Source organism: Polychytrium aggregatum (assembly GCF_025602895.1).
Source record: "Polychytrium aggregatum strain JEL109 chromosome Unknown BJ171scaffold_26, whole genome shotgun sequence".
Lineage (NCBI taxonomy): Eukaryota > Fungi > Chytridiomycota > Chytridiomycetes > Polychytriales > Polychytrium > Polychytrium aggregatum.
Window position 1 is genome coordinate 495142 of NW_026516228.1, and position 22342 is coordinate 517483.

At 59.3% G+C, this 22342-nt stretch overlaps 7 protein-coding genes across 7 annotated transcripts; 2 read left to right on the plus strand and 5 right to left on the minus strand.

Moving 5' to 3' along the window:
* Positions 1-555: 555 nt before the first annotated feature.
* Positions 556-2215, minus strand: BJ171DRAFT_511122 (concanavalin A-like lectin/glucanase domain-containing protein). Its single transcript, XM_053111545.1, has 2 exons — positions 2113-2215; positions 556-2023 (listed from the first exon to the last, which is right to left on the minus strand). The coding sequence occupies exon 2, from the start codon at positions 1975-1977 to the stop codon at positions 982-984; it is 996 nt and encodes a 331-aa protein (XP_052965281.1). The 5' UTR covers positions 1978-2023; positions 2113-2215; the 3' UTR covers positions 556-981.
* A 1167-nt stretch (positions 2216-3382) lies between these two features.
* On the minus strand, positions 3383-6829 carry BJ171DRAFT_600345 (uncharacterized protein). Its single transcript, XM_053115003.1, has 3 exons — positions 6009-6829; positions 5082-5782; positions 3383-4958 (listed from the first exon to the last, which is right to left on the minus strand). The coding sequence occupies exons 1-3, from the start codon at positions 6399-6401 to the stop codon at positions 3704-3706; spliced, it is 2349 nt and encodes a 782-aa protein (XP_052965282.1). The 5' UTR covers positions 6402-6829; the 3' UTR covers positions 3383-3703.
* Positions 6830-7122: 293 nt separating this feature from the next.
* Positions 7123-8110, minus strand: BJ171DRAFT_511126 (uncharacterized protein). Its single transcript, XM_053111546.1, has one exon. It carries the CDS (start codon positions 8067-8069, stop codon positions 7152-7154), a length of 918 nt encoding a protein of 305 aa, XP_052965283.1. The 5' UTR covers positions 8070-8110; the 3' UTR covers positions 7123-7151.
* A 296-nt stretch (positions 8111-8406) lies between these two features.
* BJ171DRAFT_154749 (Symplekin tight junction protein C terminal-domain-containing protein) lies at positions 8407-15848 on the plus strand. Its single transcript, XM_053105822.1, has 16 exons — positions 8407-8602; positions 8887-9169; positions 9459-9573; positions 10001-10157; positions 10345-10478; positions 10602-10787; positions 10930-11087; positions 11274-11389; positions 11596-12521; positions 12686-12928; positions 13125-13225; positions 13392-13737; positions 13925-14234; positions 14427-14697; positions 14963-15195; positions 15383-15848. The coding sequence occupies exons 1-16, from the start codon at positions 8450-8452 to the stop codon at positions 15647-15649; spliced, it is 3999 nt and encodes a 1332-aa protein (XP_052965284.1). The 5' UTR covers positions 8407-8449; the 3' UTR covers positions 15650-15848.
* Positions 15849-16230: 382 nt separating this feature from the next.
* On the minus strand, positions 16231-18267 carry BJ171DRAFT_476133 (uncharacterized protein; the record flags this gene model as incomplete). Its single annotated transcript, XM_053108815.1, has 1 exon — positions 16231-18267. The coding sequence occupies one exon, from the start codon at positions 18265-18267 to the stop codon at positions 16231-16233; it is 2037 nt and encodes a 678-aa protein (XP_052965285.1).
* A 1374-nt stretch (positions 18268-19641) lies between these two features.
* BJ171DRAFT_154814 (uncharacterized protein) lies at positions 19642-21359 on the plus strand. The gene is made up of 3 exons (XM_053105824.1): positions 19642-19989; positions 20186-21097; positions 21219-21359. The coding sequence occupies exons 1-2, from the start codon at positions 19860-19862 to the stop codon at positions 20893-20895; spliced, it is 840 nt and encodes a 279-aa protein (XP_052965286.1). The 5' UTR covers positions 19642-19859; the 3' UTR covers positions 20896-21097; positions 21219-21359.
* A 235-nt stretch (positions 21360-21594) lies between these two features.
* On the minus strand, positions 21595-22333 carry BJ171DRAFT_511133 (uncharacterized protein). The gene has a single exon (XM_053111547.1). It carries the CDS (start codon positions 22253-22255, stop codon positions 21791-21793), a length of 465 nt encoding a protein of 154 aa, XP_052965287.1. The 5' UTR covers positions 22256-22333; the 3' UTR covers positions 21595-21790.
* Between the last annotated feature and the right edge of the window lie 9 nt (positions 22334-22342).

A 22342-nucleotide genomic window follows, 5' to 3' on the forward strand; every position in this document is an offset into this window, starting at 1 on the left:
GCTGCGCGACAACACGTGGATCCAGAGGCGCAGTATGCGGCGCAGCGTGATCGGTGTGGCACAGCGCGCGCGGCGCAGCAGGCCTCCCCGTGTATAAATCCGCGGCGAGAGCGGCATCCCTCCTTCCGACCCTGTCCTTGCGCTGGAGCAGTATCTACTGAAGTGAAGTTACGACTGATCATAGATTATTGCTGGTTGAAAACTAAACCAATTCTCCCGGCCGTCCCTTCGGGGGCTGCTGGAATTTTTGGAACACGCTGTTTTGCGTTCTCAGCAACGAGAGCACAATTGGCATCCCCTATGATGATACGATGAAAACGAAAATGAAACTGATCCCTGCGTGCGGTGCTGATGCCTTCTGGTGGATGGGCTTGTGATGATGTTTTCTGCTGGTTGCTGCTGGCAGGGGTGCTGATCTGGGCAGGTGAAGGAAGAGTGCGCTGATGGGCCCGTACTCGACACCCAATTGCTGGGCGAGAGTGAGCGATCGTATCTCCAGCCATAATTTTGGCCTGGCCCCCCCTCCCTCGGTCACTCTGGCTCTGCTCGGTCTGGTCGGTTGTGATGATGATATTGCGAGTGTCTATATTTTGCAGGGTGCGCGGCACAATACGCCGGGTCGGAATGGAAGAGCAGCCCTGTTGCGCATGCAAAAACGTAAATGGGTCCAAAGGGGAGGCACACGATCATCAAATGCAATGAGGTGAGGATTCTAGATAGAGTCCGATCGACCCGATCCGATCCGATCCGAACGAGAAGACGACGACAACGGCGGGCGGGGACCGTGAAAACTGGACACCAAAACCGAGAGGGGATAGATGGATAGATGGATAGATGGGTGGATGGGGGAAAGCAATGGCCAGAGAAAGCAATGGCCAGAGCGAGCCGCGACGAGCTGGCCACAGGCGGTAATAAAAAGACCGCCGAAGCGGTGCAGGTGTTCAAGAGGATTGCCTCGCACAGCGGGTTCCTCTCGCACACTTAGAACTGGGCAGCCAGCAGCACCGCAAAGGCGGCGGCGAGGATGAGGTTGGGCGACACAATCCAGGACGCCGAGGCGGTCTTGTTGGGAACGCCGGTGGGCGAGACGCCGTTGCTTGCGCTGGAGGTGGCAGCGGCCGTGGCGGTGGTGGCGGGAAGGGTGCGGGGAGTGGTGCTGTTGCAGCCAAGGCCAACGACGCGGATGTAGTCGAAGCGGGCATGCAGCTCGCCAGGCAGGGTGGCATAGTCGATGGTGCCGTTGCCGGCCCACTTGTTGTCTTGGGCGTTCCAGATGCCAAAGGAGATGCGAGACGGAGTGTTGGGGAATCGGAACGAGTTGTTGCCCATCTGGAGGCGGTTCAGCGAGTTGAAGAGCTGGCCATCAACGCGCCACTCGATGACATCGGGTGTCCAGGTGAGGTTGTAGACGTGGAAGTTGTCAAAGGTGTTGTTGTTGGTCTGGCCGCTGTTGAAGTTGACGTCGTAGGTGGCTTCGCCGCGGTGGTACCAGTTGGCCTGGACCTCGTTGTAGGCCGAGGGCTGCTTGGGGACAAACTCAAAGTCGATCTCATCCTGGACGTTGGAGATGGAGATCAGCGTGGTGATGACGCCCGAGTGGCCGACGGTCGCCAGGCGGGCCTCGAACGAGCCGTAGTTGAGGAAGCCGGTGGTCGACATGATCGAGGCATTGCCGCGGTGGGCGTTGGGGAAGGACTCGAGCAGCGGCATGTAGAGGATGCCGTCCTTGACGTAGGGGCTGCCCGACTCGATCACAAAGTTGGCCGACATGTCGCCGGTGTATGAGCTCCAGGGCGCGGCACTCAGGGTGTTGAAGTCGTCAAAGAAGTAGCAGTTGTCGCCCGAGTACTCGCAGCGGGCGGTGTTGTTGACGTCGCCAAAGCACTTGAGGGGGCTGAACTGGGCCGAGCCCAGCGAGACGAGGGCCGAGAGGGCAAAGCCCGCAGAGAGCAGGTGGGATGAAGTGAAGCCGACCATGGTGGATGTTACTGGCAGGCGAGCGGGTGGGTCGAGCGATGGGATCCTGAGGGCGCCGGCAGCGAAGGAGGACGGGGAGATGCAGTTAGCAACGAGCCAGACGAGACGGACATGTCCGGAGTTCCGCGCGATCACCTTTGCTCTGTCGAGGATGCACACGGCGTCCAGACCGATCGCTCCGGGAGCGATACTTTCGCACCGGCCAAGAGGGCTGCAGCAGTCACCTACCTGATTTTGCAGCAATGCAGCAATGCAGAAAAGATCGGTGTGGGAATGGAGCGCCCGTATTTATATGTCCGGCTCGAGGATCAAAGACGCCCGCCGAAAAAAAAGACAAGAGCTACGGCAGACGCGGGTGGGGCGCTGGACTGTGGGAAGGCGACAGAGGCAGGACGGCGGGGCAAGGGCCGGCCTTGTCTCGGGGGTCTGTTCACCCGCGGGGGCTTGGGTATGCGAGGAAAGCGCTGCTTGTGCGGCACCGCCCCCCCCCTTCGGCCCAGGGCAGGCGGCTTTCACTGCCCGGACAGGATCGATCTCCTCACAAGATTGAAAAATAACTGATGACAACAGCCGTTGCAGCGATCGGGGGATGCATGGATCGAGCGAGTGCAAGCGAGGGCTGTTCGTCGCGGTCGGGGAAGCTCACTAGGGACGAGAGCAGATGTCTGCATGCCGGACAGGCCGCGAGCACGATGGGCTGTGTCGCCGAAAGTAATGGCGGCGGCGGTGGTGATGGCGGTGGTGATGGCGGTGTTGGTGGAAACCTTCGCGGGCTGTGTCCCCGGAGGGGCAATGCATCGAAAACTCTGTGGTGCAAGCGCCGCAGACACAGGCGCCCTGATGGCATAATAGCATGATGCTCCAATAGGTCGATGGGGGCTAATGTCCTGGTGCTATCGACAGCGCTCTAGTGCTATCAACGGCGCTCTAGTGCTATCAACGGCGCTCTAGTGCTATCGACAGCAGCTGGCTCCGTTGGCGACGCTCAAGCCCCTTGCTTGTCTCGTGGCCGCTCTTTGTTGCCTCTCGTTGCTCGCGGCCGCCACCGCCCCCAGGCCTTTTTGGTGTTTGTGGACATCCAGCTGTGGACTGTCGCGGCGCTGTCCACCCCCCACCACACATGCACAGTTTCATACAACTGGCTACAGCGCGCTCGCGCCAAGGACATCCAGGCCCCTCGCTGGCTCTGCGCACCCGCTTGTGTTCGGCACGGCGCCCTTTGCCTCCCCCGCGACCGGTGCACACAGCCACGGCCTCGCATGAGCCGCATTTCCCTCGATGCTGCAGCCGTTCCTGCCGTCTCCTGCCTGCCGCCATCGCGATGCCACGCAATGGTCAAACAAGCACCCGGCTCTGGGCTTTGGCTTTTGACTTTGGCTCTGGATTTGATTTGGATTTTGACTTTGGCTTTTGGATTTGGCGGGAGACATGGTTGGCTCCAGCAACTCTTATTGCGGCCAATGTACAGGCGCCAAGGATACAGGCGGGCTCGAGAAACCAATGCATCAAGTGGAGGGAGACCTCAAGGTCATTAGAATTACAGACTGTGGCAGCAGCCCGAGCATTGCCTCTATAGCTGTCGCTGCGGCCGGACGCAGAGTGAAGCAGTTCCAGTATCCAGCTGGTAGACAAACAGATTCACCGGAGGCGGCCGTGGGAGATCATGCCAGCCCGTTCATGGCGATGGTGGCGGGGCAGGTCCCATGGGTCTCTGGTTGGAGCGCACTCAGAGACAGAAAAAGTCCCTCTGGTTCTGCTCCAGGATGGTCAGAGGCGGCTGCAAGCTTGCTGTCCCGCGCTGCATCTGCCGCTGGAGCTGCTGCTGTTGCTGCTGGAGCAACTGCTGCCGCCGAGCACGGAGGTCATAGGGGTTGGCTGCTGGGTGGGCCTCGGAGGGGTGGCGGACCGTTTTGTGCAGGGTCATCATCTGGACGGGGCGCAGAAGTGACTTGCCCGATCGTCGACCGACAGAGAGCTTCGAACCAGCCTCCATGCGGGTCTGGGCTGCTGCGTCGGGCCTTGGCCCTCGGAGCGAGAGGCTGCCGGGATGGTGGTACTCTTGCGATGACAGCGACGATGGGCCAGGCTGATCGGACGACCCCAGGACATCGCCTTGCATGACGGCTTCACTCTTTTGCGGCCAAAAGATCCCAACGTTTGAAAGTAGGTTGTGATAAAGCTGCGACGAATGCACCGTGTGGTAGCCCGAGGGGCCGGTTTTGGCCTGGGTCTGGGTCTGGATCTGGGTCTGAGTCTGCGGCCGGGATTCGTTGACGCCTTGACGGAGCTGAGAATAGGACTGTGGCTGTGTTTGCAAGCCCCGCAGATCCCGGCTCTCCGCAAAGGCCGATGATGGCCCGCCCAGCGTCATTCGGGCTGCCCTTGCCTGGGAGTTGCTCTGGACCTGGCTCTGGAGCATGCTGTGCAGCTGGCTATCCATCAAGCTTTGTCGATGCGTCTGCGGATAGCCATTGAACTTGGGCTGCTGACTCTGGAAGCCAGGAACATCGTGCTGCTGTAGTTGCAAGTGCTGCTGCCGGTACATTTGCTGCTGCTGCTGTTGCTTGAGGCTGCCATGGGAATGGTCGCCGTAGTGATGGATAGGCGGGCAAAAGTCTTGCTGGGTAAACTGTGGGCCAGAACCACAGCCGCGCTGCTGACTCGGATGCTGGACGGCGAGCCAGGGCGAGTAGACATTGCCAGGGTCGTTCGGCAGAATCGAGGGTCGAGGTCGCCGCCCCCGCTGGGTTGCATTGGCACTGGCATTGACACTGGCATAGGCGCTGGTATGGGCACTGGAGCTGACACCGATAATCGAGCTCTGGGGCTTCGCCGCACCAATCAGCGACCAAAATGGCACCAGCAGACGTTCTTGGTTTTGGGAGAGTGACATGTGCGAGAACTGGCGACGGCAGGCATCCCAGTGCTCCAGGATTTCCGCCTGGCTCTTGGGAGGGGTCAAGGGGAGTCTGTGGATCGATCTGCAATATGGGATCATGGTGAGATTGGTGTCCCAGCGCTTGCAGTCTCTCATCCCATGTGCCCGACACCAAGGGCAAATCAAAGGCAGGCAGAGGACCAGCCTCATTTCGAGCACACCGCACCTGTATGCCAGCCACGACTTGATCTTGACACCGACGCCATGATACTGGCAGGTGGAGTACTTCCGGAGAATCTCCTTGGGGATATCGGCTGCGATGGCACCGTCAAAGAGGCGCATCAACTTGAGGACATCTTCGTCGTGCGAGTACAGTCGCTCGGCTCGGCGGACAATCGCATCGGCCATGATCAGCGCCGCCGACGAGACCTTTGAGGATAGGAACCCCAAGAACTCGGGTCGGATCAGAGACAGGTCGATCAGCAAGCCAGCCAGGGCCTTTGTCTCGGGGCTTATGTCGAGATGTCCGTATCGACACTGGAGCCGGAGAAAGGCCTCAGGTGTCGGATGGCCCAGGACAAAAGCGACGGCATTGAGAACTTTGACTTCGATTCGGTTGAGCTCTTTTGGATCGACAAAATGAGCCGTGAGCTCTGCCATGGCTGCTGCCCGAGGCACGGTGGCATAGTTCTCTTCGTACTTGGATGCAATCCACAGGCAGCACAGCCCAGAAACAATATAGCTGTTCCGATCAAGCGGCCACTTTGCACTCAGGCGGTCCAACAGATTGACCCCCAGTTGGATGGTTTCGTCGTGCCAGCAAAGCCGCTTTTGGATCCGGATCAGCCAGAGAATGGTGTCTGCGCGAATGTTCCAGCTCTGCTGAGGTTGATGCTTGAGAATGAGAGGTGAGGTGATGGTTTCGGCCTTGGCAGATTGGGCACAATCGAACGAAGCACATCGGGTAAGTCATGAGGAAGAGCCATGGCGGTGAACGGCATGAACCAAGGCAGACACAATCACAAGTGCCACAACGAATGAGTCATGCTCGTCTGTATACCGTGTCTCAACCCCCCCCCTGTTGAACGATCCATGCTCTCTACCCATGCTTCCCATCGCTCATGCCATGCCACACACGCAGTCGCTAGCCTACCTCCTTCTGCAGCATATACTCCAGGATCTCGGCAGCATATTCGCTGGCGTGTGTGTCAACATCGGCCTCCCAGAGCGACTCGCTGCTTTTGGCCTGTGGTCGATCTACATCAGGCAGATCCAGCGCCATTGGGCTGGGCTCTGGGCTCACAAATGCAGAGCTGCCGCTACTGTCGTCACTACCAATGCACAGCGCCAGCGAGGCCATTGTCGAAACGGTAGAGCCGCTGCTTCTGCTGCTGGCCGGGTTATCACGGTAAGTTGCTGTCTTGGACCAGTACTCTCTATCGGGGCCGGCGAGAACCGAGAAAGAGGATGAGCCAGGGAGTGTTCTTGTACCCAACAACTCCTGGCGGTCATAGTCGAGCACGGGCATGTTGACGAGGACGGACATTCAGCCCGAGAGGTATGCAGAATGGACGGGAACGGTTGGGGGTATTGTGATGGCCGACGGACTCAAGATGGAAGCGGCTGCAAAGTACGAGAGAATGATGTCCGGGGGTAGCCAAGGCAGACGATTCAGACAGATCCTGGAGGAGTTGAGGACGTGCAATGAACCAAGGCTGGGAAGCCGAAGCGAATACGAGAGATCTTGGCGGCGAGGAAACGGCCGGGTGAGACGTTTGCGTGGTGTGGGCAAGGCTGGATGATCACCCAAGGGAGCGGAGGAGCAAGTGGAACAAGTAGCAGTAACAATAGCAGTAGTAGCAGAACCGAAAGAAGAAAGAACCCCGGTATGTAGCCCGATGTTGAGGCCAAATGCAGCAGCCCGATGTTTGAGCCCAACCACGACAAACAGCAACAGCAGTAGCAGCAGCAGCACCAGCGGCAGCGATGGAGACAGGCCCGAGCCAAAGGCGATCAAGGATGGTCGATCTGGCAAAGAAGCGGCGCCGGGATGGGTCCGGGAAGTTATACCAGGGCGGGGGGGGGAGCGAAAGCAGCGCCGTGCCGACCAGCACCAGGAAGGGTCCGGAAGATCGTCTGGGCGCCCGAGAAACGAGGCCGACGGAGTCTGGGCAGAGCGAGCAGGTCTATTCGCTGTGGATCCCAGGATCGGCCGAGCGGGCGGATGGTCTTTTCCCTCATGGCCCATGCTCGCAGCGCCTTCCGCCCCCGGCAGTGCAGCGAACGATGCTGTGGGCTATGCAACACAACCATGAAGCAACCCATGCAGCAAGATCATGAAACGAGTGTCCGGGGTGTTTCCCACACCCAGACGGACTCTATTCCCACGGCCGAAATCCATCGTTCTCGTCGAGTTCCGCGTCGCATTCCAGACTGATTGCTTGCCCGCACCCAGGCGGCCGATCGGACATTCTCGGGGCGCTGGGGAGGCAAAAACGACGGCGCTGGCTTGCGCTTGCTCCGACGCTCTCGTCTTCCGACTCCTGTCTGCGGCTTTTCCAGCCCAGATGCGGGGGGGGGAGTGTGATGGTGAACGAGGTGCTGGCGGAGACGGCATCTGTTGCATAACCGACAACCCCCCGGTCTCCAACTCGTCTGCGGCGGCACACGGAGCCATGAGAACGAGGCCATGACAACGGATGCGAAAGGACGAGTCCATGAGGGCGGTGGGCACAGTTGCAGCATCGACGATCACCCACAGCCATTCGAGTCGCCGCAAGCCCTCTCTTTGCTCGGCCGTGTGCGCTTGCAGATCATTCCCGAGATCGGCTATATTCCACGACACAACACTCTGCCTGTTCGCTGAGGCATTCGTCAGAGCGTCGTGATCATTTTTGCAGCGAGCTCCCGCAGCACACTCGTGCGCTGGACAGGCTCCAGCTTGCAAAAGGCCTCGTAGACACACACGCCCTTGGCATCTCGGATCTGTCCGAGCTTGCTTCCGGCCACGAATCCGGCCACGGCGCCGGGCCTGAGTCGGTTGATGTTCGAGAGAGAAAGTGTAAGGCAACGGCCCAAGCCTGCCAAGCGGCACCACCAAGCGACACCACCAAGCGGCATCGCCAAGCAATACCCACAATCCCCTGGCATACACATCAAAGTCCAGATCCAAAACCCCTCCTTGCAGCCGCACAGCCGTCAGGAGGATTTGCATGGGTCGCTCGAATACATACACATTGAAGACGATAAATCCCAGACATGCCCCGGCGGCTCCTCCAAGCCGCTGCCAGAACGGGCTTGCGTTCTCGTTCTCCGGTTGGAACAGCTCATCGAATGCCTGTCCAAAGACCTGGTTGGTTTGGATGCTTCCATCGAGCGTAAATCCCCTCCGGCTCGCTCGGGACTGGTCGTAGCGGCGGCGCTTCTCTTTGTCGCTGCAGCCAGAATGGACAGGGGGACAGAGGACAGAAGCCGAATCAGCCACCGGGGCTCCCTGCTGCTTGCCTCGGTCCGGAAGGGCTCGCAAGATATGCAGGTCAAGCGGGCGTTACCTGAGAACATAGTATGCCTCGGTGATTTGACGAAAGTTCTCGGATGCCTCGGCCGAAGAGTCGAGATCGGGGTGCCATCTCAGCTGCAGCCAGATTCCATATGTTAGAGCGAGCCGCCATGGCAGCCAGCAAACGACACTCGATACGACCGGCCTGGTCCTGCGAAATGCAAGGGGGGACCCACCGACTGTCGGATGTAGGCTTCCCGGATTTGCTTCTCGTCGGCATTCGGGGCAACGCCAAGAAGCTCATAGTAGTCGGCGGCGGTGCTCATTCTTGCAGGGTGTCAGAGCCAGCGGGGTCAGCGATGATGTTCTCGGCGTCGGATGGTGGGGCCAAGGCTGTTTTGCTGTGGGCCTCTCGGATCATCTGTCGTTCGCGGGTCTCGGGCTCTGTGCGGCGGTCGGCCACCAACGCTCGCTCGTCTGCTCTTCCCCCCACATCGTCCTGGGCATCCTTCTGTGCTGCCTGCTGGCCCAGACCCTCGTCTCGCACCCGCCCCTCTCGTCTGGGCCGAACGCCGTCACCGGTGCTGCTTCTGCTGCTTCTGCTGTTTCGCAAGCCATGGATACCAAGTTCCAGGCAATATCCCAGTTCCATGACCTGCTGAAGAACGAGCCTTCTTCGCAGGCCGTCATTGCGTTTTTGCCGCAGATCCTACTGCTGATTCGGGAGGACCACGAAGCCCTGCGGATCGCAATACTGGACGTCCTCGAGGATGCCTGCTGCAGACTCTCCCTGCCGCCCGACGCCAAGCATGCAGGTATGTCGCCGCATTGCAGCTTCTCTCGGAATCCACAACCACCAGATCAAATCCTCAGTGCCGGCCGCTGCAGCAAGACCCACGCCGGGAGCTGGATGGTCGTGGTTGGCGAGATCAGCCGTGGATCTTCTTCGACCGCCCGACTCTGGATAGATAATGCCCTGGCCCGCCTGGCCTTCTGGCATATCGATCGAGATCTCTGCTGCATCAATGTGTTCACGATCTCCCAGATCGCACCCTTTGACATCCACCTCGTCGCTTCCTTCTCCTCCCCGTCTTGCCTCCCCAGCCATCGGCAGCACCATCGAGGTACTGCTTTTTCTCATCTCGATGGAAAACGTCAAGCTCGTGCAAAGATCCATCCAGTGCTTCTCTCGAATGTACCCGATGCTGTTCCAGAAAGTGTGAGTCCTCGGTTCCAACTTTTGCCCACGATTTGCAAGCCCGGCTCGCCCGATAAGCCTGTGGCGCCAAGCATTTTGGTCGTCGCTGGCGCTGCTTGTGGTTCGGACGCAACGGAATTCGGGATAGTTGTCGGCTCCCTGCTGTGACGTCGGCACGGGATGTGCAGTTGCCTGCTGGCGACCCAGATGGCGACCCAGATGGCGACCCAGATGGCGACCCAGATGGCCGATGGCGATCCTGTATCCAGCGCATCCGGCTACCGCATCGATCGGAAACGGCATTGTCAGAGATCCAGAATGCCGACCCATAAGCGATCCGTCTCCATGAGATCGTGGTGTCAGTCTGCGTGGAATGCTGGCGCTATCGCTGAATCTCTGCAACATTGCACCTTTAAAATCTCACATCCAACGTCGTCGTCGCTCTCAGGGCCACCACCTTGCCCAATCAGACGCTTTGGGCGTATATCACCTCTCTCAGAACAAGCGCACAACAGCAGATCATCAATCCAAACGAAGGCGTCCGAGTCTATGTCATCAAACTGCTTGGTGTCATTGCCCAGGTCCATTCTTTCCAGGACAAGCTGGTACGGCCCTTCTCCAGTCATCTTGAGCCAGAACTGGTTATGCCATCGTCCTCCTGCAGCGCATCGATGCCAGTTCTTGACCATCTCGATTCGCTTGTTTCTACATACCCGTCGCCTTCTCACTCACATGCGATCTCATCCGTGGGGGGGGGGCCTCGCGTTGAATCGGCAATCATCCCTTGCACAGTACCCAATCAATCTCGAAGATGTGTCGCTTGACATTGTTCCAGAGTCCCATCCCTTTTTCAAGACTCTGGAGCTAGCCAAGGACTCGGAGATAGCCATCAACATCCTCAAGTCCATTCTGGCCAATAGCGCAGCGTAGGTGCCTGCTTCAGTATACCGAAGTGCTGCCTGCGTTCATGTTCTGTTGGCCCGGTAGTCTTTCCGTGCCAGCCCTGACCGATTCGCAAACCTCATACGCGCCGCGGATCGTGGCTGTAGGACGGGTGTTATGATGACTTCGGCCATCAACGTCATGGTGCCTGTGGCCCGGTATCGAACCACGTTCTTGCCGTTCGTCATTGGCGCACTTGTCGGCTGGCTCAGGAGCAAGCCCACGCATTTGACCCCAATGCAGTCCAAGAGTGTCGAGAGAACCATCAAAAACTCGCTGGTTGCTCTGTACAAGTAGGTTGATGACTAATGGCCCATAGTTTATGCAAGAAAAGAAATGATCTCGAATCAGCCGCCGGCCTGGTCGTAGAGCATCTCGGACTGCACACGCGATCGACTCGGGACAGCTTCATCAACTAGTTCCCACCCATCACAGAACATCCGAGGCAATCCCCCTCCAGCAGCAGATTGGCGAGGCACTCGCCTCGTTCAACATCAGAAGCGAGCTGCTCCAAAAGTACCGCGAGCAAGCCAAGAGCAACAAGCGATCGGCCGTTTCAGCACCCGAGGAGACAGAGGCGGGCATAAACAAGCGTGTGAAGCTCGAGCCTGCTGCACCCAGCCAGGTCCAGGCTCAGATTCAACCTCTGGCCCAGACTCCGGCTGCACCTTCAGCGGCGGCACCGAGTCTAGTCGCTCCCGGCCCACCGCCACCGCCACCGCCTGTTGCACCGAAGCCTATGGATTACTTGCTGACGTTCATGTCGCCGCAGCAGCAAGCTGGGTTTGGCCGCTTTGTTCATGGGCTCGGCCAGATGCCGTTCCCACAAGTCGTTGAGGCCACCATCGCGGCCCTACAATCAGTGCCAATACATCGCCTCAACGAAGCTATTTCGGTACGGCACGCCCCCCCCTCCCAGAGCGCCAGCTACGCATCGATTCTATGCTGTGTTCTGATCTGCAGTGCATGCCTACTGTGGCCTTGCCTTGCCACTCGTTCGCGTGTGTAGTTGCTGCCATGGAGGGAGTGGCTTATGCTCACATATTTCATCTTTGTCTCACGTTGTTTCTGCTTGTGTTTGCGCCTACTACCATATTATAGTCAACCCGAATCCAACTCGGTCTCGTCCAGGCTGGCGACAGCGTCCCCCAACCGATGCTCCCGCCGGCTGGCCCTCCGTCGCTCCCGCTTCCGCTTCCGCCACCGTCGACCGCGGGTGCACCCAACATCTCGGTGCGCGATCCGAGATTGCGGCTTCCACAACACGCAAGACGGCTTGGCAGTCAATCCGGAGTCATCCCAAGCGATGTTGAAGCGTCTCCGCCGATGCCTCTACCTGCAGGTGGCCAGCCGACCTTCCCGATCCCACCGTATGCTCACTCAACTCCTGGGGTCCCTGTGGCTCCCTATCCGATGGCACCTTATCCAGGCGGCCACAATCTCGGCTATGCTGTCCCAGGTTCCGGAACCTATGTTCCGCCTCAGCCGCCTGTCGCTGACCTTGTCGATGATGCCTTCTCGAACAAACCAGGCTTTGTCGGAGGTGCCTCGCTGAATGAGGATGCCGAGCCACTCCGCGCCGTCCCCGATGTCTCCGACGCCTACGAAGGCACTCAGTCGTCGTTTTCACAGCCGCTTGTCCTTGATGCGCCTCAGTCGATGAGTGCCGATGACGCCAAGCTAATCAAGTCCGAGGCCGTCCGGCGCATGATCGAGTGCTGGACCCACTTCCAGCCGGTCACCAACCTGCAAAACGCTGAATCGTCTCAGCCTATGGCCAACGAGAGTCGGCAAGATAATCTGTCGGCGGCACGGTTGGGCTGGATCACACTGCTTTCACGAACGGTGGCGAGATTGAATGGCGGTCAGGAGCTGAATACGCCGGCCCCGGATGATGCTGGGCTAGATGAGTCCCAGATGGACGAGGACGGTGTGGATCAGCCCACACCGAAACGTCAGAGTGCCCTGGCGGATGACGATCCCCGCGGCATTCTGATGGACTTTGTGATGGAAGACTTTAAGCTCCGGTAGGGATACGCTCTGTCGTCGCCCAGAATCAGCGGGCGGAGAGTTTGACATATGGTCGCCACCAACAATATCCAAGTCGCGGGGAGAGACTCAAGGAGCTTGCCTGCTTCTGTTCTTCAGCCCCATCAACAAACGTTTCTAACTCTGCACACGTCGACCATAGGTATGAGCTGGCGGCCGCGTGGCTCCTCGAGGAATGGCTTCAGGATCAGAAGCGACAAGGTCCTACGACTGCCGATCCAGCCACCCGAGTATACCCGATTCTCTTTGAGCATATGCTTTTGTCGCTGTCCGAGACGGCCCACGGCAAAGAGCGTGTTTTCACAAAGTTTTTGATCGATGCACCCGAGCTGCTGCTGCCGGTGGTGGAGCCAGTCGTCCGCTGTTACTGCGAGGACAAAGAGAGGTAGGCAGCTGTGGCCAGCTCGCTCGCCGATGCTGGCCAGAGGAAACGCATCTCGGAGGTCGATTGTGGACCTACTTGCTGCTTCCAGTCGCCCCCCCCCAAATGCGTTGGTGGTGCTGGATAGCATCCCGCTCTGTCTCTTTCCACATTCACCGATAGTCCTTTCTGACACTTCATTCTTGCTGCACCACGACAGCGCTCTCTTTGGGCTCGGTGTGCTTCGCGATTTGATCATTCTCCGCCCTGCTGTTCGAGAATGGGCGCTGAGGACGTTGTTGGACTACTGCGTGCATCCAAGTAAGCGCTCCGCCACACTCGCAGTGCAAAGTGCTGGGTCTGCCACATAAGCCTAGCCACATAAGCCTAGCCACAGTAGCCCAGTCACTACAGGCCCAAGGCTGCTGCTCGTCGCGATGCGCTTGTTCAATCGACACTAACCACCATGTGAATCGGGCTGGCCCAGACCGTTCTCTCCGCTCCAACGCCATCCTCGTCGTCAAACGCTGGTATCCCGACCACGCGGCATTCTCGGGCCCCATATTCGACAAGGCCATGGAGTATCTCCAAATGCTGCACGGACCAGCGCCTGCTCCCACCATGCTGGAGGACGAGGATGAAGACGAGCAGCGCCGGGGTGAAGCTCTGGGCGAAACCAAAGCCGATGACGATGCTCGGCGGGACGATGCGCTGGAGCCGCCCTCAGCCCCAGAAGAAGAAGAAAGCAAATGCGACTGGATTGTCTCGGATGTGCAGAGGCATCTGGAGCTGTATTTTGCGCTGTGCAGCAAGAGGCCCGAGTTGTTGTATGAGTAAGGCTTCGACCCCCCTGTCTATCACTCTATGGGTGTGATATTGCCCTGTCAGCGGGCATTTCAGGCTGGACAGCGTTTGTACATGCCCTCGGTATGCCCTCCGAGGCTGATGCATCTGTGCAGGCTGTCGGTATGGCTAACTCTCTTTCGTTGCTTGCTTTGGCTCTGTGACGCTGCTTTCTAGCCTGTTCGAGTTCTATTCCGGCCTTCCCGAGGGTATCCAGTCGCACATCCGCAGCCAGATTCTGCCCCTGCTCAAGGCATTGACGCCGCAGGCCGCCAAAGTCATCCAGATATTCAATCAAATGGATGCCCAGGGCGAGCTCGTGCGAGATCTGCCCAAGGGATCCGAGAGCTTGTTCCTGCGGAGCTTGATTGTTTTTACCGACAAGGAGCTGCCGACCATGCAGATCGTCGAGCCTGCCCAGGAGATCATCAAGCGACACCAACTGGGCACCAAGTTTTTGATTCCGATTTTGCCGGGCTTTCCCAAGGTAAGTGAAGCTGGCACGGCTCCCTATCTGGACTCGTGGGCAATGCGCTTGAAGTGGCGTTGCCCTTAGGAACTCGAGCGCCCACATGCCGAGTTTGGTGCAGTCGGGCTCTTGATTGCATTCACATGGGTTCTATCTAATCCCTCTCCAAACCCGACTCTGCTCTCCGCGTGTTTCCGTCCCTCTCCCCAGAGCGAGATTCTCGCACAAATTTCAAAGGTCGTGTTGCTCTTGAATGAAACGGACCGGCAGCGCAAGCTGGTCCAAAGCGTCTTCTGCAAGCTGTGCGAGCAAAAGCCCGTCGGCGAGGAATCTCCCCAAGGGAGCGAGGTCAAAGAGAGCCCTGAGGCCGAGGCGGGTGCCCCTCCACCTCCGCTGCCGCCGGCACCCCTGACGCCCGCGGAGCTGCTGATCGCCCTGCACAATGCCGAGAATATTGCCGGACTGCGCAAGCTCAAGGAAGGTCAGTTTTACTATGGCCGGGTGATGAAGGCTACCAAAGCCATGTCTGCGGCGATCGGCGAGAGGAGGCGGGTTGGGTTGGAGCACGCCGGGCTGAGCTGGAGCACGAACCATCGATGAACATCAATGTACCGGGATATCGGGCATTCAAATCCCGACGGAACAGCGCATCTTCAGAGCTTGCATCCCGATACCTATGTTTCTGTGCACTGACCAATGTCTCCTCGCTGTCTCCCCGACTCGACCCGCTCTTGTGCATTCACCAGCCATTGTCGACATCTGCTTCCAGCTGCCCAACACGTTCACCAGCTCGGTGCTGACTCAGGCGCTTCAGTCGCTCATTGAGCAACCCCAGCTGCCGACCATGTTTATGAGGACCCTGATTCAGTACATCAGCGTCTCCCAGGCCACGTCAGTGAACAGCTTCCTTGCCAAGCTAGTGACCCGCAAAATCTGGACAAACAGCAAGCTCTGGGAAGGCTTTGTGCTGTGCTGCAGCGTGAGTTTCTCGTCCCCCCCCCCAGCCACGGATCTTTGGTCACGATCACGACGGACTGGGTGCTTTGAGGGCAGTCGAGTCCTTCGCCATGACGTTTCTGCACGAGATCGTGATTGTATTCTCTGTCGCCTACCATTGACCGCGCGCTTATCTGCCCTTTCACTGTCGCCTTGCTGGCATCAAACAGCGGACGGCGCCGTCGTCGATGACAGTCGTCATCGAGCTTCCGCGGCCGCAACTCGAGGCCATCATTAAGGCGCACTTTATCCGGAAGGCACTCCGGGAGTACATCCTCAGCATGCCGTCGGAAATCTCAAAGTCTGATCGTGTCCAGAGCATTCTGAAGCTGGTGAACGAGAGGCCCGCTCCGGCACAGCCGCAGCCACAGACACAGACACAGGCGCCGGCACCGCAGGAAGCGGCTCCGCCTGTTCAGCAGCCGGCACAGCCTTAGCCACACGCAGCGACTGTGCGCCAATGCTGTTCGTGGTGGGGGTCCGTGCGACAAGCCAGAGATTCAGTGTCATGCCCACGAGATATATGAGTGGGATCACCTGTTGCTGGGTCTATCAGCCGCACATCTTTCTGGAGAGGGGGCGCTTCGAATACACTCTTGCTTATCCAGAACCCTTCCGCCCAACGAAGGGGCATCGCTCACCACGGAGGAAGAGCAGAGCAGCTATTGAGACTGTTTGTGAGATAAACAGGATCATGCTTCATTGCGGACGGTTGTATTGTGACATTCGGCGCGAAGAGAATCGAGGACGCTCAGCTCGGGTGTCCGCGCCGGGGGGGAGGAGGACTCGGCTCTGTTGTTGAAACAGAGGGCAACAAAAAGGGGAGGGTCTGCGGCAGATGTATGTCTGAGCTTTCGTGCGGATCCTGTCCTTGACGGCCGCATTACTTCCGCGTCCCTTCCAGCCCTTCCAGCCCGCCAGTCCCGCTTTCGATTCTATTTGAACCGGTCCGACACCGGAGCCTATTCATCGACTCGTGACCGCCGCTGGGATTGGCAGAACTGGGCTGGGGTCGGGGTCATGGTGCTGTTGCTGCCAGAGGAAGAGAGGATGCGCCTACATCGGCCGACATTTGCTCCGAGGCAATAATCGAGAGCTGGGCCAGGTTGTTGAGGTCCGATGAGGTTTCCGACGACCGATCCGTCGCGACAGGCTCGAGCGGCGGCAGCTTCAGCAGCTCTGGGGTCGGCGTCCATGGGCCACCAATGACGGATGTGGCATCGGCCGATGTTGGAGTGTCTCTGGTCCATGGCGCTGTGTCTCTGGCCGAGGACGGCGTCCGGGGTTCGGGTGGGATGGGCTTCTTTCGCAGGGCAGACTTGAGCGGCTTTCCGTTGCTCTTTGTGGCCTTGGTTCCGGCCCGTCCGCTGACTGTGCTGGCGGTGCTGGTGGTGCTGTCGGTTGTTGTGGGAGCCTCGGCATCGTTCTCCTCGAGCGAGAGCAGAAGCTTGGGACGAGGCTGGTCTCCGCGTCCCACCGGGTTTGTCTTTCGCTTTTCCATCTTCTCGACGAGAGCGGTGATGTCGGCGATTTGCTGCCGTATCCGCTGCGCTTCTTCGTATGAGCTGGATCTGGGAACAGCATCCAAGGGATACGAGTCGTAGAGCGAGCTGTCCTTGGCGCGCCGGAGCGGATCTGGGTTGGCGGTGGTGGTGGCGGTGGTGGTGGTGGTAGCAGATGGGATCTGGCTGGTAGTCGGGCTATCCTTTGGACTGAGATTGGTGCCAGCACCGGGACTTGAGTTGGAACTGGAGGCACTGGCCGAGTCCGACAGGGATCCGGCGGTGGGATTGAGAGAGCCCGGAGGCAGGGCAGGGGCGTCCGGAGGAGCAAGCTGGGCGCTGTCGTCCGAGTCCTCGAGCGTCTTCCCGATGGACGAATTGCGGGGCGGGTACATGCGCTTGGCCGGTCCTGTCGTCGAGACATTGATGGGGTGGATGGTCACCAAGGCGTTGGCATTTGCAGCAGGGTTATTGACTTGATAATAGACATCCGGGACGCTTTCGGGTTCGGGAGTCGGTGCATGACGTCGCCGGTCAAAGAGCCGCTCCAGGCTGCTGAAGATCGAGAACGGTGCGCCGTTGGAGCTGGGCTGGACGGGACTGAGTTCGCGGTTGCGGGGCTCTTCTGAATCGTCCGGTATGGGTGGCAAAGGCGACTGAGGCGGTGGGCCGATGGGCCTCAGCAGGAACCGGCTTGGAGACTTGGCGAATGGGGAGTCTGCCAGCGGCGGGGACGCTGCGTCAAGGCGAGGAGCAGAGCGTGGCGGACCAGCAGTCGCAGGCGGGTTGGGGATGGTGCGGATCGGGGGAGGACGTATGGGTGGGATTCGAGAGCCGGGCAGGCCTTGGGGAAGCTCGGATGCATTCTGGACGGGCTGGTACCGAGGTGCATCGGCCAGGAAATCGGTCTGGCGGCGGTTGTCAAGTGCAAGGCCCAGCGACGACGCTGCCGGAGCCGAAGCCGACATGGGCGGTGGCGGCCAGACCGAGAGCGGCGAGCGCGACGGCAGGCTGGACGATGCGGTCGAGGGACGGGATTGACGAGAGACCTGGGACAAAGCCGAGTAGTCGAGAGCGTTGGATGGGGCCGAGACGACCGAGGAGCCTTCCGAGTCGACATACGGCAGTGAATCCTTGCGGGGCTGGATGATGGGCTGGCTTGCGAGCATCGAGTAGCCCACGGACGAGGATTGCGGCTCATGGAAGGGCGACGATGCAACGGCGCTGCTTGGTGGTCCGCTGGCGAGTCCTTCTGCTGGCCCATTGGCACGGGCGGCGGTCCGGGAGGACCAGTTGCCCGAGGCCGTAAGCCAGCGAGGATTGAGACCGGCGGGGGTTCCAAGCAGGCTCTCTCGCTCGGGGAGGGCCGACTTGGAGCCGTCCAGGGAGGAGACTGGCAAGTTTCTGCGTTTCCGGATCCGTAAAAACAACGCCAGCGTTGCTGCGACCACGACGACTGTGAGAACCACCGTCGAGACGATTACGACGGCAAAGGTTGAGGTGGGAAGCGAGACGGTGCTCTTGCCCGACGCATCGGGAGACGGAGAAGCCATGGGCTGGAGCGTGGCAGGCGGCCAAAGGGAGATGCAGACTGGATGAAGACCGGGGGTGCCCGGGTCGAAGGCAGGAATTCAGGTTGATGCCAGGAATGTGAATCGATGCCAGGAATGTGAATCGATGCCAGGAATGTGGATTGATGCCGGGGATGTGGATTGAAAGCAGGGATTCGAGTCGAGGTCAAGAATCCGAATTGGAGTCAGAAAGATACCACGGCTTGGCTACCGTTTCGATAGGCTGTTGACAGGACGGTGGATGTGGTGTTGACAAGAGATGCCCCCCCCCGCTGCAGGTAGGATGCAGACTCGTTGCAAACAGACAGGATCTCGATTGCTGGGTCAGGAACCAGGAACAAGCACCGGCGACGAGGGCAGGCGGATCGGGTGCTGCAGCGACGACACTTTATTTGGCCGAGCCGAGAGCAGCCGGGCAACCGCCGACGGGGCGACCATCGGGGTGGCCTCCGGGGACAGGCAAAGGAACCGAGAGCGTAAGGGCGAAGGCGCTGGGCCAGCAGCAACGACCGAGCCGGTGCCAACAGAAAGCGACGACGCCAAACCGCAAGCCAAAGACCCCGCGAGCGAGCCGCCCCTTGTGGCGGCGCTGCGACGCAATGCGCTGTGGTGGGATGTGGGATCGCGCGACGCTGTTCGAGCGACCGAGGTGTTGTTGCGCTGCGTCGCATTGTGGGGTGGCTCGGGGTGGTTGATGAGCAGTTCAGCGAGCCAGTGTTCCGAGCGGCACCAGCAGCAGCAGCAGCAGCAGCAACAGCAGAGACGAGGATTGCGCCCTGTCCGGGCTGGAACGAGATATCATCCGAGTGTATGGCGTTGCAGTGTGTTCATGCCCGAATGAGATAGTGCCAGTTCAATCCTCCTGCATTCAACCCTGCATTAATCCCTGCATTAATCCCTGCATTAATCCCTGCATTCAACCATTCAATCCTCCTGCATCCCAATCCCATTCGTCAATCCCGCTTCGGCTTGTTTCGCATCATTCTGCGCAGTCGCTTCCACCAACCGCTGCGCATTCCGTGCAGCGCTGGCTCCACGGACCAGTCCCTGCGCCACGGCTCCGGCTCGAGCCAGTCCGCCCCCGGCTCGACCCGCACTGAAAGCCCTTGACAGGCCCGCCCTCAAAACCCTGACCATCCAGTCCGTTCCTCTGCCCGATCCCACCGCCGATTCCGCTGCCGATCCTCGTCGTCCGCTGCATCGTCTCGGGGTGAGTGTTGCTCGAGAGCCCGTGGCCGATCATCCGGTGCTGTTCTGTCGCAGTCCCTGTCGAATCTGCTGCGTCTGTGCGGGCCCTGGACGCCGATACCGCGACGAAGCCGAGCAGCGCTTTGTGGGTCGCCGTCTATAAGGAGCAGATCGTCATGGCCATGTCCCGACGTAGATAGCATGATCTGCACTGCCTGCGCGGGCCAGGCCGCAGCATCGCCGTATCTGCTGTCTCGGGTTCGCAGTCTTTTGCGAGATGCCGCTGGTTCGAGCTGCCCAAGCTCGGGTGAACGACTCTGTTCAGGGTAGACATATCCTCACCGCCCTGCATCTCCAGTCCAAAGAGCCCATCCATCGACAAGCCAATGTTCCTTTCTACGCGACCCTGGTTCCTCGTCTCGTCCAGACGGGCGATGGCCACCTCGGCGGCAGCCGATGTGGCCGCTGCATTCCTGTCAAAATCCGTGCAGAAGCGCTTCGAGCCGGCCGCCATAGGTAATCCGCATGTTTCATGGTTGGTGCGCCCTCCGTTGTCCGGATCGGATACAGACCAAGCCCCGACTCGACTCGACTCGACTCGACTCGACGCAGCGATGGCCATCTGCGCTCTCGCAGAAACCTCTTGCTGCACCGATCGCCACCTCGTGCTGACACCTCCAATGCGCCCACACCTCCATCTCCTCCGAAACAGCCCGACGACAACTCCGCGTCTTGCCCAAGCCCTCCGTCGCTCCTCCAAAGCGCGGCAGAACAGCCTACGCGATCTTTGTCAGCGAGCAGTTCAAGACGATCAACGCCCTGCCCGAGTTTCAGAGCCTGCCCACTATCGAGCGCTCCCGGGCGACGATCAAGAGACTGAGTGCCGTCTGGAAGTCGTATTCCGCAGAGGACAAGAAGGTGTGTATCAGCAGCAGCGGCCCATGTCGTTACGAACATATCCAGCAGACTCCCTGTACTGGCATCCGCAGCCGTCACTTGCGTGCCCGTCGAGCAGACGCAGGAGCGTTGGTTGGCATCCGATGGACGGATGCGACAGCCGTCAAGGATGCTGTCACTGTCAAGCACAGATCATGTCATCGCTTGCTGTCATTGTCGATGGCGTCGCTTGCTGCAGCCGCCAAGGGTGGCTCGGCTCGACTCGGTCCAGTATCGAGAGCCGTCGATTCTCCATTTTCGACGACATTGCTCATGTCTCTGCCCATCCTGACTCTCTCGTCCCATCATCGCTGTGATCTGCCATTGCCAACTGGGATATCGCCGCTTTCAGAAATACGAAGACCAGTCGGCTGTCGAGTCCAAGGACTACAAGGTTGCCTACAGCCAGTATCTCGAAGCCCGCACCCCCAAGGACGTGCTGATCGAGAAGGAGGCCGCCAAGCTCAAGCAGACCATCAACCCTAAGCAGAGAGTCATCGTGGCCTCGGACATCCATGCGCCCAAGCGGCCTTTGACCGCCTTGGTCCAGTTCACCAAAGACATGTACAAGCTCTCCCCCGAGGAGCAGAAAAAGTTCCTGGGCGAAAGTCTGGAAAATCGCGACCTGCTTTCCGGCAGTAAGCTGGTCCAGAGTGGCTTTAAGAGCCTGAGTCCAGCGCTGAAGGAGGTGAGTGTGCTCTCGGCTCACCGTTGGCTATCGGGGCTCTGCCAGGGCCTTGATCTCGGTACCAGAGCCCACTGGTCCTGGATCGGAGCTGAGGCTGATTTCCTCCACCATCCATCTTCAGAAATACCAATCCAACTACAAGATCCAACACGCCGAGTACAAAAAAGCTCTCGAGGCATACAGGAAGCGCAACAACGCCGAGGAAACCCGTTCTGAGCTTCAGTCTGTCCTGGATGCCATCCCGGCCGAGCGCAAGACTCTCGTTGCCAAGGCGAAGGCCAGGCGCAAGGAGCAGAAGGTAGCAGCCGAGTTCGAATCCTTCTCTGCTCTGCCGCTGTGCTGCTTCCTCGAGCAAAGTCTAATATGGTTTCATTCCGCTCCTGGCAGCTGAAGGCCGAGGAGAAGCTGCGCAAGAGCAAGCTGAGACTGAAGCGCGTGCAAGCCAGAGCCAAGGCGACCAAGGCTTCAAAGCCCTCGAGCCGGGCTGTCACCAAGCGCCGCACTGCTGCCACCACCAAGGTTAGCCGACGATCGTGTCCGCTTTTCGTCCAGGCTGGGGCGAGAGCAGTTTCGTCCCGCCGATATGCGACTACTCTGGGTCGGGACGGTCGAGCGCCGCCGATGCATCTCCTGCGACCAGATCGCAGCACCCTCGCGCTTCTTGCTCCTGTCTGCTAATGCACTCTCTCGGATTCAACTTCTCAAGGCAAAGTCCGGTCGGCCCACTGCTGCCGCCAAGAAGACGCCTGCCAAAAAGACCCCTGCCAAGGCAGCCACCAAGGCAGCCACCAAGGCAGCCACCAAGAAGACCGCAGCCCGATCGGCCAGCTCCAAGACTGCTGTCGCTGCCAAGCGGTCCACCAAGCAATCGACCAAGTAGGCCCACAAATGAATCTCTGGCCTTCCCAACTGAATGGGAGAGGAGCCTATCACCCCACAAGCGAAACGATCGGGGGCGTGGATTGCTGTAGCATTCGCCCACGTGTTACAGAGGGCAAACAGCCTTGACAGACTCATGGGGAACGGATTATTGTTGATGAGAATGCGGTATCGTGATCGAGTAGTTGGTGTTGTGCCTCGGAGGTGTGAAATGGAATGCGTCCTCCCCCGCTTGCATGTTGCATTTGTGGAAATGCACAGATCCCTGGTCACCAACATCTAATGCCCCCTGTGCAGATATACCGATCTCCCTGCTTCAGTTGATTGATGGCCAACGACATAGGCGGGGGCGATGGCGATTTGGGC